The following is a 13078-nucleotide window of genomic DNA, read 5'->3' as shown; positions in this document are numbered from 1 at the left end:
CTCCAACAGTTGTTCTTTTCTTTTCTTTTTTTTTTTTTTTGATTCATGCCAGTAATGTTGGAGTGAGATGGTTTCTCATTGTGGTTTTGATTTGCATTTCTCTAATGGCTAATGGGGAACCCTGGTGGCATAGTGGTTAAGAGCTACCATTGCTAGCCAAAAAGATGGCAGTTCAAATTCACCAAGCATTCCTTGGAAACAATATGGGGCAGTTCTAGTCTACCCTATAGGGTCACCATGAGTAGGAATCGACTCGATGGCAATGGGTTTGGTTTGTTTTTGAATATCTAGTGATCACGAGCATTTCCTCATGTGTCTGTTAGCCTCCTGAATGTTTTCTTTAGTGAAGTATCTGTTCATATCCTTTGCCCATTTTTTAATTGAATTATTTGTCCTTTTACTGCAGAGGTGTTGAATTTTCCTACAGATTTTAGAGAGCAGACCTTTGCCGGATATGTCATCGCCAGTTTTTTTCCCAGTCTATAGGTTCTATTTTTACTTTTTTGGTGAAGTCTTTTGATGAGCATAAGTGTTTAATTTTTAGGAATCTCATTTATTTAGCTTACCGTCTGGTGTTTGTGTACTGTTAATTACGGTTTGTATACTGTTTCTTGGAAAACCTGGTAGCATAGTGGTTAAGAGCTACAGCTGCTAACCAAACATTGGCAGTTCGAATCCACCAGGCGCTCCTTGGAAACCATATGGGGCAGTTCTACTCTGTCCTATAGTGTCATTATGAGTCGGAGTTGACTCGACTGCAACGGGTTTAGTTTTTGGTATACTGTTTATTAGGACCCCCTGGTGGTGCAGTGATTAAAGCAATCAACTGCTAACCAAAAGGTCAGCAGTTCGAAACCACCAGTGGCACCTAGGGGGAAAGATGTGGCAGGCTGCTTCTGTAGAGATTTACAGCCTTGGAAACCCTATGGGTGGCTATGAGTCAGAATCATGGTGTGTTGACCCTATTTTTTCTTCTATGATCTGTATAGTTTTTGATTTTATATTTAGGTCTTTGATTCATTTTGAGTTAGTTTTTGTGTATGGTGTGAGTTATGACTCCTGTTTCTTTTTTTTTACATACGGACATCCAGTTTTGCCAGCACCACTCTTTAAAAAGACTGTCTTTTCCCAATTTAATGGGCTTTGGGCCTTTGTCAAAGATAAGGTGGCCATAGGTAGATGGATTTACATCTAGGTTCTAGATTCTGTTCCATTGGTCAATGTGTCTGTCATTGTACCAGTACCTGGCTATTTTGACTATCATAATTGTTATAACTTTTTTTTTTTTAACTGTTATAACAAGTACTGAGGTCAGGTAGTGTGAGGCCTCCTACTTTGTTCTTTTTCTTCAATAATGCTTTCATTATCTGGGGCCTCTTTCTTTTCCATATAAAGTTAATGATTAGTTTTTCCATCTCATTAAAAGAAGCCGTTGGTATCTGGATCAGGATTGCACTTTATTTGTGGATTGATTTGGGTGGAATTGACATTTTCACAGTGTTGAGTCTACCTATCCATGAGTATGGTATGTTTTTCCATTTATGTAGGTCACTTTTGGTTTCTTGCTGTAGTGTTTTGTAGCTTTCTTTGTGTAGGTCTGTATGTCCCTGGTTAGGTTTAGTCCTAAGTGTTTTTTTTTTTTTGTTTTGTTTTTTTAGGGGCTATTATAAATGGTATTGTTTTCCTGATTTCTGAGGAAAAGGAAGATTTGACTGTGTTGTTTTCATTTGGGAATATGTTTGCTCTGTGTCTGTGTGGCTTCAGAATTTAAACCTCTTCTACTTTGTATAGGTTAAAATGCATACTTTTAAAATAAATTCTAAAAGCACTCCCTTCGACCCAAAGCTTTCTCAACTCCAGAGCTGTCCTATATCAATATAGATATAAAGCCACATACCCTTGGACCACCCAGAGAAAAAAAAATATGTAGGGGAAGTTTTGCACTTTATAGGAGGAAGAGCTAGAAGCAAATGTGTACAGTGGAAAAGGGCCTTGCTGAAGCTTCAATAGGAGATGAGGCTAGAACCCTGGGAGGGTGGGACTCACCACTCAGAATGCCCAGGCCAGCTGTCAGGACACCAGCATGCCAACTATGACATACACAGTGGGACTTTAAAAGTCATGGGTTTAGCAGCTTGATGGTTTTCACCAGTTTTGAGGGAGTTTTGTTCCTTTTTTATTCAGTTTCTTTAAAAGATGAATGGGATTAGGGCTTTACGAGATTTGGGGTAGTCCTCAAACATCTTGAGGTAGAACCTAAAAGACAGGAAAGAAATGATTACAGATGCAGTCAAGGAGTGGTCAAGAGTGGATTTTTGATACGTCTGAAATCCTTTTTACAAGCAACCTACAGTTACTCAGGTCATGATGGTCATTTGCCCATCTTTCTCCCTCCTACAATCTATATCATAATTTTTTAAGCTTCTTAGTTCTGTGGTGAATGCATAGGGAATAAAATGTGGTAGCCAAAAAGAATCTCCCATTTGTATTGAGCTGAGAAATACAGGAACCCAGAGGCCCCAAAGATCATAGGCAAAGTTAACCCTAGATAGCTGGCAGTTTTCCAGGAAAACATCCCTTCATGATCCCTGGGCATGCCAAGAAAATGTTACCTTGTAAAAAGGCTTTCTCTTTGAGTTACCTTAGTCCTCTTCCCTAACTGAAGCCAGTAGCCCTCAAGTTATAGTCTAGATGATGAAGTACCCTAGTCTGAATTGGGGGACACATAATATACTACAAGTGGTGCCTGGTTTGGGATAGCATGATCTGAAAGGACTGGTGAGTTGCCTTTGCTCATGCAGCCTTCATTCCTGTGAGTACCTGGCCATGCTCTCTCCTCCCCCACTTCCTCTCTGCCTCTGGTGGGCAACAGATCTTGGCTAAGGCAGTGAGAACCATTACCCTTACTCTCTTATACTCTAGAGGTCCTTTTCTGCCTGTTTCCACCCTGTCTAGGGAACAGGCAAGAGTCAGCCATGAGGAGAGTTATTGTTTCATTCATTTCTGACAGGTCTGTGTTTCTGGGTAAAATCCACTCCAAGGAAAAAAGCCTATTCTTAGTTTAACCTTGAAAGCTACAAAATTAGCCATTAGCCAGACTAAAACACCCAGATAAGAGGCAAGAGTTTCTCCAGGCTCTAGTTCCAAGTCTGTTCCCTTTTGGGTATTCCCTCCTGCTCTGTCCCCAGTAATCACAGGCTTCCTCTTTTCTACAGTCACAAAAAGCTCTTTTAGGGAAAGGATCTGAAATTCACCCTCAGATTAAAAGCCTGATTGAAAAAAAATCAGTACGTGGCCTTTCCCCTCCAGGAATACTTCCAGTACACTCTTTTTTCCCCAGCCACCCCTAGATGGAACAGTTAGGAGGCAGGTGGGGTTAGACCATCAGAGGAAAGGTTCTGCAACCCTGTAATACCAACATTTCCCAGCAGATGGGACAGTCCTGAAATCACACCACGCAAGCAACTAACTGCTTACCTTACCTTCCCAGAAAGCCAGCTTGGCTATGATTTATTGAGGGGGTAAACCAAAAATACCATGGAGTGGATTCCAACTCATAGCGACCCTATAGGTCAGAGTAGAACTTCCCCATAGGGTTTCTAAGGAGGGCTGGTGGATTTGAACTACTGACCTTTTGGTTAGCAGCCGAACTCTTAACCACTACACTGCCAGGGCTCTGTTGCGGGGGGTAGGGAAGGAGAATATCAAAAGAAGCTCGTATTACACAGTTTCCAGGGAAAATAATCCTGGAGTTTCTAGGGCCCTGTGATTACCTGAACTGTTAGCATCGAACCTAGAGTTAAAAATAGTATTTGTTGTTGTTAGATGTCCTCAAGTCTGTTCCAACTCATAGCGACCCTATGCACAACAGAATGAAACACTTCCCAGTCCTGCACCATTCTCACAATCAGTTATGCTTAGAGCCCATTGCTGGAGCCACTGTGCCAATCCATCTCATTGAAGGGCTTACTCTTTTTCACTGACCCTCTACTTTACCAAGCATGATGAATGTCCTTCTCCAGGGACTGGTCCCTCCTGATAATATGTCCAAAGTATGCGATACGAAGTCTTTCCATTCTTGCTTGTAATGAGCATTTTGGCTGTACTTCTTCCAAAGAGTTAAATATAAGAGCCAAAAATCTCAACCACATTAGGCACAGGGCTAGTGCTTTGATTCAGTGATTCTCAATCCTGGCCATGCCTCAGAATGGTCCTTGAAGGTTGTCATGGATTGAACTGCGTCCCCCCAAAATATCTGTCAACTTGATTAGGTCATGATTCCCAGTATTGTATGATTGTCTAACATTTTATCATCAGAAGTGATTTCCCTATGTGTTTTAAATCCTATCACTACGATGTAATAAGATGGATTAGCCGCAGTTATATTGATGAGATCTACAAGATTAGATAGTGTCTTAAGCCAATCTATTCTGAGATATAAAAGAGAGAAGCAACCAAAGAGACATGTGGACCTCATACGACCAAGAAAGCAGTGCTGGAAGTAGAGTGTGTCCTTTGAACCTGAGGTTCCTGTGCTGACATGCTCCCAGACCAAGGGAAGACTAACGACAAGGACTCTCCTCCAGAGCTGACAAAGACAGAAAGTCTTTCCCTGGAGCTGGCTCCCTGAATTTGGAATTACAGCCTACTAGACTGTGAGAGAATAAATTTTTCTTTGTTAAAGCCATCCGGCCTGAGAAGCTGGACTATATAAAGAAGAACAGGGCATCAGATTGAAGGAAGACTCATTAACAATCTGCATTATGCAAATAACACAACCTTGCTTGCTGAAAGCAAAGAGGACTTGAAGCACTTACTGATGAAGATCAAAGACTACAGCCTTCAGTATGGATTACACCTCAACATAAAGAAAACAAAAATCCTCACAACTGGACCATTAAGCCACATCATGATAAATGGAGAAAAGATTGAAGTTGTCAAGGATTTCATTTTACTTGGATCCACAATCAACACCCATGGAAACAGTAGTCAAGAAATCAAAAGACACAACGCATTGGGCAAATCTGCTGCAAAGGACCTCTTTAAAGTATTGAAAAGCAAAGATGTCACCTCGAAGACTAAGGTGTGCCTGACCCAAGCCATAGTATTTTCAATCGCATCATTTACATGGGAAAGCTGGACAATGAATAGTGAAGACCAAAGAAGAATTGCCGCCTTTGAATTGTGGTGTTGGTGAGGAATATTGAATGGACTGCCAAAAAAAAAAAACAAACAAATCTGTCCTGGAAGAAGGACAACCAGGATGCTCCTTAGAAGCTAGGATGGCGAGACTGTGTCTTACATACTGTGGAAGGACATCATGCTTGGTAAAGTACAGGGTCAGTAGAAAAGAGGAAGACCCTCAACGAGATGGACTGACATGGTGGCTGCAACAATGGGCTTAGGCATAATAAGGATTGTAAAGATGGCACAGGACCAGGCAGCGTTTCGTTCTGTGGTGCATAGGGTCACTATGAGTCAGAACTGACTCAACGGCACCTAATGACAACAGCAACACTTGTGGTATTTCTGCTATAGCAGCACTAAATGACTAAGACAGAGGTTTACTATGTGCTGGCCATGGTCCCCAAAATGGAACACAGTGTTAGAAATGTGGCAGAGGGGAATTGGATTGAAGCATGGAACCAAAAGTTATTTCTTTTACTTCTTTACTCTTCCATGTAGCCTACTGCAAACCCATAACCATCTCTAGGTAAGCCTGTAAGGAGACCACAAAGCCTGGGTCAACTAACTGCATGTGGATACAAGGCCGCAAGACCTTCTTGCCGGAAAGCCTTCTTCAACAGGTGGGCACAGTGCCTCCCAGTAGCCAACTTGGGGGCCTCTGTGTACATGGGTTTATTTTTTCTCTTAGAAAAAACATTTGTTACTACTACTATCACCCAGCTAAATCCCGACTTCAGTGAAAGACTAAGGAGTCAGAATCTACGAATTCAAATTATTGTATCAACCTTACATTATAAAAATAAATATCTTAAATTTCTAAATCTGACTCCATGTGTTTGGAGAAAAAATCTATGTAGATGTCTCCACCTTGATTGAAAAGCTTACCTGTGGTGGTGAAAAGCTCGTAGCCCAAGGAAGCAGAATGAGAAAAATGCAAATGCAAGTCCTGGGAGGGACCAAGTAGCCAGGGCATAGCCAAACCATTCAGTAATCTCACCCAGGAAATTGGCTCCAGAGACATATGTAAACAATCCACCTGCGGGCAGAAGAGTTAAAAAGTCAACCATCAGAACCGAATCATTTCATCTTTAGACCTTTCTGCTTTGTTCCAAGACACATAAGGGCAGCTAGAACAAACATGGCACTGGATTCCCTTCACAGTCATGTGAGTTTCGTGGAATCCTCCTTCGAGGAAGAGAACAAAGCAACAGCAGTCTGTTGACTTTGGAACATTCCGGAATAGTGAAGACTGGTCCCAACTGCCTGATGAGCTCCAAAAACTGTTGGGCACTAACTTTGGGCAGTACAACGAAGAGGTACGGGACATCTGGCTTTTGTTTCATTCTATTAAGGAATGTTTCCAGACTACCACTTACCTTCCCACTCCTTTTCCCTGGACACCCACACTGCTGATCATCAAATTCCATTTTCACAATTTCACACAAAGTTTAACAACACATTAAATGAAAATAATAAAAATCTGAACTGATGCAAGAAGTAATTAGATTCTTGGCATTTACTCTCTCAGGTGTGCAAAGCAGTGTACCCCGTTCAAGTTTAAAGTGGGAAGTAGGAGCTGTAGCCTGCAGGAGGCTAATGAGGTCTGTTCCTATTGATTTTTTAATGTTTCTTATTCCATCCAACCAAATTAACTGAGTTTGAGAAAGGCTGCAGGTATTTCTGCTCTTAAAACTGGAGCTAGAAAGTCAACACATCTCTAATGATATTAAATTTGTCCATGTTCAAGTTTTCTGCCCGCCACTAAACTGGGAAAGTTTCACCAAAAACAATTTTTTTCTCTCCATAGTTATAGAAAATAATATTTTGTTTTTAAATCATTTTGTATCATACCTCAATACTTCGAAACTGACCTTGACAATTTAGCTTTTAAGAAATTTCACTGCCCATGTTTATTTATCTATTTATTAAGTGAAGATTTAAAAAATTGAAGTCCCTTGAAGTTGTCTTCTTTAAGACTGACACTGCAATAATTGTTCCTCACCTGTGACAGCCCAGAACCTGGGCGAACCACAGGCCCATTGCAAAAGGTCTATGAATATAGTAAAAAAAACAAAAACAAAAAAAAACCATTGCTGCCGAGTAGAATTCAACTCATAGTGACCCTACAGAACACAGTAGAAATGCCCCACAGGGTTTTCAAGCCTGTAAATCTTTATGGAAGCAGATTGCCACATTTTTCTCCTGCAGAGCGACTGGTGGGTTTGAACTGCTGACATTTAGGTTAGCAGCCAAGTGCTTAACCACTGCTTGATGTAGATACTGTTATGAGGTTAATTACATATGTATTCATTTATGTATGTTACTACATTCATAATAGCTTTGTCATTATTTTCTTAATCAATAGATGCATAACATCATGTCATAATTCAGGTGTTTTTTTGTTTTTTTAAATGAAATAAAGCGTTTTGAGACTCAAAAAAGATGAAAGTACCTGACCTACACAAATACCAACCTGAATATATGGAAGACTTACTTGGGCTGACTCATTCCCACTTGTTTACATTTGTCAACCTCACACCCTGGTTCTTGGGAATAGTTAGAATTTCAAACATTCTACCTTTATCTCTAAAAATGCATTTATATTTGTAAGACCTCAAATCCTAATTTTTAATTAAGTAAATGTGGTTCTCCACACATTTAAGAGTATGCAAGTGTCAGGATATACACAAATACTACCCTTTACTACTCTCAAGTCTAGATCGATTAGAGGGTATAAGTTTGTTGGTCATACATGATAAAGCTTTATTTGCTAATCTACAAAGGACCAGTTGCTTTGGTAGTTCAGTGACAAAATTCTTGCCTTTCACATGGGAGACTCAGGTTTGATTCTTGGCCAATATCTGTCCGGACATCTGGCATTTGTTTCATTCTAATAAGGAATGTTTCCGGGCTACCTCTTACCTTCCCACTACTCTGCCCTGGACACCCACTGCTGATCAGCAAATTTCAAGTTCACAGTCACACAAAGTGTAACAACACTTGTGTGTTGCTATGATGCTGAACACCCAGGGCTTCCAGACTAAGACAGACTAGGAAGAAAAGTCTGGCAATCTACTTCCAAAAGTCAGCCAATGAAAACCCTATGAATCACAGCTGTCCAATCTGCAACCAATTATGGAGATGGCACAGGACCAGGCAGTGTTTTCTTCTGCTGTGCGTGGGGTCGCCATGAGTCAGGGGCCAACTCAACAGCAGCTAACAACAACAACAAGAAGGACCAGCACTCTGTGCGTACGTGATAATCTTAACTGCTGCAACTAGGTTGTAGCTTAGCGGCCCCCACCTCCAAACCTTGTACTTGATCTTCACTTGCGGGGTATTATGATGTTGCACCCTCCTGAGGGTTCTTGTACATCCCTTGAGCTTCCAGGTTTATTTAAATAGGAAATGCAAATGTGATGTGGGTGGGATAGGTGTGGAGGGGAAATTAGGGGCAAACTGAGATGTACAGTCATTGTGTCCCCACTGCCTCCTCTCCATTTATGACTCAGCATAATCCTGGTTTACAATTAAGATTTCCCAAAGAAGAGTAGGAATCAGGCAGGTGGGGTGTCATTACCTTGTGGAATCCTATAGGTGGTTTCTCCAGGCTTCCTGAGCTGGCGCAGTATACAATCACTATGAATGTTGATTCCCATTCCCAAAATAAATAAGGAAACACCTTGGCAAAGAAAAGAGGGAAAAGAAGTTAAAAATATATCGCAATTTTGGTGTTTCTTCCCACTGTTAAGTTTTTTTTTTCCATAAAAATAAAGGGAAGTGCATTTAATTTCTAATTCTAAGAATGGTACTAAGATGTGGCAAAAAAAAAAAAGGTGGGAAAGGACAATTAGCCCTGGTCTCAAGTTGGGTGGAGGGGCTATGCTTCTTCCTAGACCAGGGGCTTTAATTACATATTTGGTTTTCATAAGCAGTGCTTAGAAATTTGTATTTTATTCTGACTGGGAGAAATGGAAATCCATTACGGGATGAGGAATGACTTGTAGATTTTTTTTTAAATCTCTCTGCTTGCTATGGAGAAAAAGACTGGTGTTAAGAGTGGGAAAGAGGGAGAATGGAATCATTCGTTATTGCAGTAGTGTGGAGAAAAATGACTATGATGAGTTACTTAAGAATGCAGGGAGAGATGTTAGCTGGGGAGTGGGTCAGAAGTGGTCAGGTATACTTACCCAAGCTAAACCGCATATCTGTGTACCACTCATATGGGTATTCAGCACAGTAAATCAGATAGTAGCCTTGAAGGAATCCATTTCCCAAGCAGAAGATAAAGCCTCTGAAAAGGAATACAACTGGAAAAGGCCTCCCTCTAGTGAGCAATGAGTAAATGAATGTCCTGGAATAGATGAGAGAAAGATTAGGAGCTATTATTAAAAAAAAAAAGTCAAACAATAAAGGGAAAAGGTTTCAAATAGGTAACACATCAAATCTATTTTTAAAAATGATTTGCCCTCAAATTTGTGGAATGAAAGAACACTGGCTGGTGCTAGAGCAAGGATTTATGCTATTATTCATAGTGGCCACCATTTACTTATCTTATTTTATCCTCACAGCAACCTCAAGAGGTAAATATCATCCCTACTCAGTAGTAAATAATTCAATTCAATGAGTCCTGGATTAGACATGAGTTTTATGTAAATCTAGAAGTGAAATCAACGTTATACTGGAAGAAAGGTAAAGCCTGGCTTATCCCAAGCAACAGTGGAATGGCATTTTGGTAGCAAACATCCAGTCATAGGGCTTCCCATAATGTGCTTCTAATATGACATTGTAACTGATATTGTAGCATTCCCTAGAAAATAGATTACAAAACCCCTTGAGAAAAGACAGAGACCTTTCTAATGCTAGGAATTATGAATCTAGAGAAATGAAAAAATTATAAATAACCTCAAATTTAAAAATTTCCCAGAAGGTAATACTAAGCACAAAGCCACCAATTACATCCTCTTTATAATTTCTTATGATGCAACACTTATATAGAAATATTCATAAGCATATGTGAAGAATTTAATGAATAATTATCAAATAAACACCCATATAGCCATTAACCAGGTTAAGAAATAGAACACTGCCATCACCCCTCCCTGTTCACAAGACCACCATTGCCCCAGCGGTAACAGCTATCCTGAATTTTGTAACAATCATTTCCTTTCATTTTTCATAATTTTGCCATATTTGTATGTATCCCTAAAAATACAGTGTTCTTTTGGGGGGGGGGTTGTCATGCAATATTCTTTCCTTTATTGATTATTTATTTATTTCATATAAGTGGGTCATGCAATACTGTCCCACCTGTGAATCCCTGGAATAAATCCCACTCAGTCTGCTTTAGTTCACTCAGCACATTGTTTTCAAGGTTCATCCATATCAGACCATGCCTCAGAACCCATTTCTCTTTATGACTGAATAATATTCCATTGTATATACATTTTATTTACCCATCCATCTGTTGATGGACACTTGGGTTGTTTCCACCTTTTAGCTATTGTAAGTAATGCTGCAATGAATATCGGTTTACATGTATCTGTTTGAGTCCCTGCTTTCAAGTCTTTTGGGAGTGAAATTGCTGCATCATGTGGTAGCTCTATGTTTAACTTTTTGAGGAATCATAATACTATTTTCAACAGTATCTTCACCACTTTGCAATCCTGCAAGCAATGCCTGAGGATTCCAATTTCTCCACATCCTTACCAACACTTATTTTCCTTTCGCATCCTAGTGGAGGTGAAGTGGTATCTCATTGTGATTTTGATTTGCATTTTCCTAACGATTAATGATGTTGAGCATCTTCTCGCATATTTATTGGTCATTTCTATATCTTTTTTGGTGAAATGTCTACTCCAATCCTTTGCCCAATTTTTTATTGATTTTTGTTGTTGTTCTTGTTGTTGAGTTGTAAGAGTTCTTTATATACTCTGGGTATTACACTTTTATAAGATATGTAGTTCCCAAATAATTTCTCCTTTTCTGTAGATTGTCCCCTCACTTTGCTGGCTAAAGTCATTTGATGCACAAAAGTTTTTAATTTTGATGGAATGTTATTTTTTCTTTAGATTTTCATGCTTTTGGTGTCATATCTAGGAATCCATTGTCAAAACCTAGGTCGTGAAGCGTTACCTCTATGTTTTGTCCCAAGAGTTTTATGGTTTTAGTTCTTACATTTAGGTCTTTAACCCATTTTGAGTTAATTTTATTACATGGTGTCAAGTATGGGTCCATCTTCATTCTTTTGCATGTAGAGATCCAGTTATCCAATCATCATTTATTGAAGGGACTATTTTTTTCTCTACTGGATGGACCAATTGGCCATAGATGTATGGGTTTATTTCTGGACTCTTTATTCTATTCCATTGGTCTATGTGTCTAATATTATATGAATACTAGACTATTTCGACTACTATACCTTTATAGTATGATTTGAAATCCAGAAGTGTGAGCCCTCCTGCTTTGTTCTACATCTTCAAGATCACATTAGCTATTCAGGGCCCTAGTTTTCTTATTTTTAATTCCTTATGTATGAAATCATACTCTGTGATAGAGTATTCTTTTGTGCCCTATTTCTTTAACTTATGTTTGTGAGACTCAAGCATGGTGTTTCCTATAGTTGTAGCTCATTCATTTTCACTGCTGTGTATTATTCTCATTGTTGAGTATACCACATCTGTCTTTTACTTTGATGTATAATTGGGTTGTTTCCAGTTTGGAACTACTATGAACAATAGCCAACCAGTTGCCATTCAGTCAGTTCTGACTCATGGCAACTCCATGTGTGTCAAACTAGAACTGTGCTTCATAGTGTTTTCAATAAGAGTTCTTTATATATTCTGGATATATGTTCCTTATCAGATATATAACTTGCAAATATTTTCTCCTATTCTGTGGGTTTTTTTTCTGTTTTCTTACAGTATCTTTGAAACACAAAAGTTTTTAATTTTGATGAAGTCGAAATTTTCTATTTTCACTTTTGTTGCTGTGCTTTTGGTGTCATAGCTAAGATTTCTTTGACAAATCCAAGGCTATGAAGATTTATCCCTGTTTTCTTCTAAGAGTTATATAGTTTTAGCTCTCACATTTAGGTCTTTTGATCCATTTTTGAGTTAATTTTTTGTATATGGTGTTAAGAAAGGGTCCAACTTCATTCTTTTGCATGTGGTTATTCAGTTGTTCCAGCAGCAGTTTTTGAAAAGACTATATTTTCACCATTAAAGGATTTTGACACCTGTGATCATTAATTTTAAGTGCCAATGTGGCTAAGCTATGGTTCCCAGATGTTTGGCCAAACACTAATCTAGTTGTTTTCATGAAGTAGTTACATGTGATTAAATCAGTTGGCCTTAGGTAGAGCATATCACCTTCATAGTGTGATCTGATGTAATGTAATCACCTTTCATAATGCAATCTAATGTAATATAATCAATCCATTGAGGTCATATTAATGTAGGGTGGATCCTCAAGATAATCATCTCTGAGTTATAAAAAGAGCAGAACAGACACGCACATACACATATACACACAGGAGAATCCTGATACCATGTAAGGATCGTCTACAAATCAAGGAATACCAAGGAACTGAGGAATACCCAGAGCTACCAACAAGGAAGAAATTAAATAGCAAACACTCTGATTCAAACTTTTAGCCTCCAGAGCTGTGAGAAAATTAATTTCTGTTCTTTAAAGGCACTCACCTGTGTTATTTATGTTACGGCAGCACAAGGTAACTTATACTGCACCAACCAGTTCTAGAAGATACAAGTAAGTTGCCTGGGAAGTTAACTCACACAGACTCTTAACATTAATTAATGCTGCATTGCCTCTTTAATAAATGCTTATGGTCTCAAAAGTACTTCCTTATAGCCAGTTGACTTACAAAGAA

At 39.1% G+C, this 13078-nt stretch overlaps 1 protein-coding gene across 1 annotated transcript in view; it reads right to left on the bottom strand.

Annotated features, from left to right (window-relative positions):
- Positions 1 to 2189: 2189 nt before the first annotated feature.
- SRD5A2 (steroid 5 alpha-reductase 2) overlaps positions 2190 to 13078 on the bottom strand; it is a 73836-nt gene continuing 62947 nt past the window's right edge. Inside the window, exons 2-5 of the mRNA XM_064277308.1 lie at positions 9378 to 9541; positions 8768 to 8869; positions 6073 to 6223; positions 2190 to 2256 (exon numbers count right to left, since the gene is read on the bottom strand). Of these exons, the coding sequence (XP_064133378.1) occupies positions 2190 to 2256; positions 6073 to 6223; positions 8768 to 8869; positions 9378 to 9541 (484 nt within the window). The remainder of the gene's footprint in view (positions 2257 to 6072; positions 6224 to 8767; positions 8870 to 9377; positions 9542 to 13078) is intronic.

The sequence above is a fragment of the Loxodonta africana genome, chromosome 26 (genome assembly GCF_030014295.1).
Source record: "Loxodonta africana isolate mLoxAfr1 chromosome 26, mLoxAfr1.hap2, whole genome shotgun sequence".
Classification (NCBI taxonomy): Eukaryota; Metazoa; Chordata; class Mammalia; order Proboscidea; family Elephantidae; genus Loxodonta; species Loxodonta africana.
Note: the sequence above shows the minus strand (reverse complement) of the source record. Positions and strands in the feature narration are given on the sequence as shown.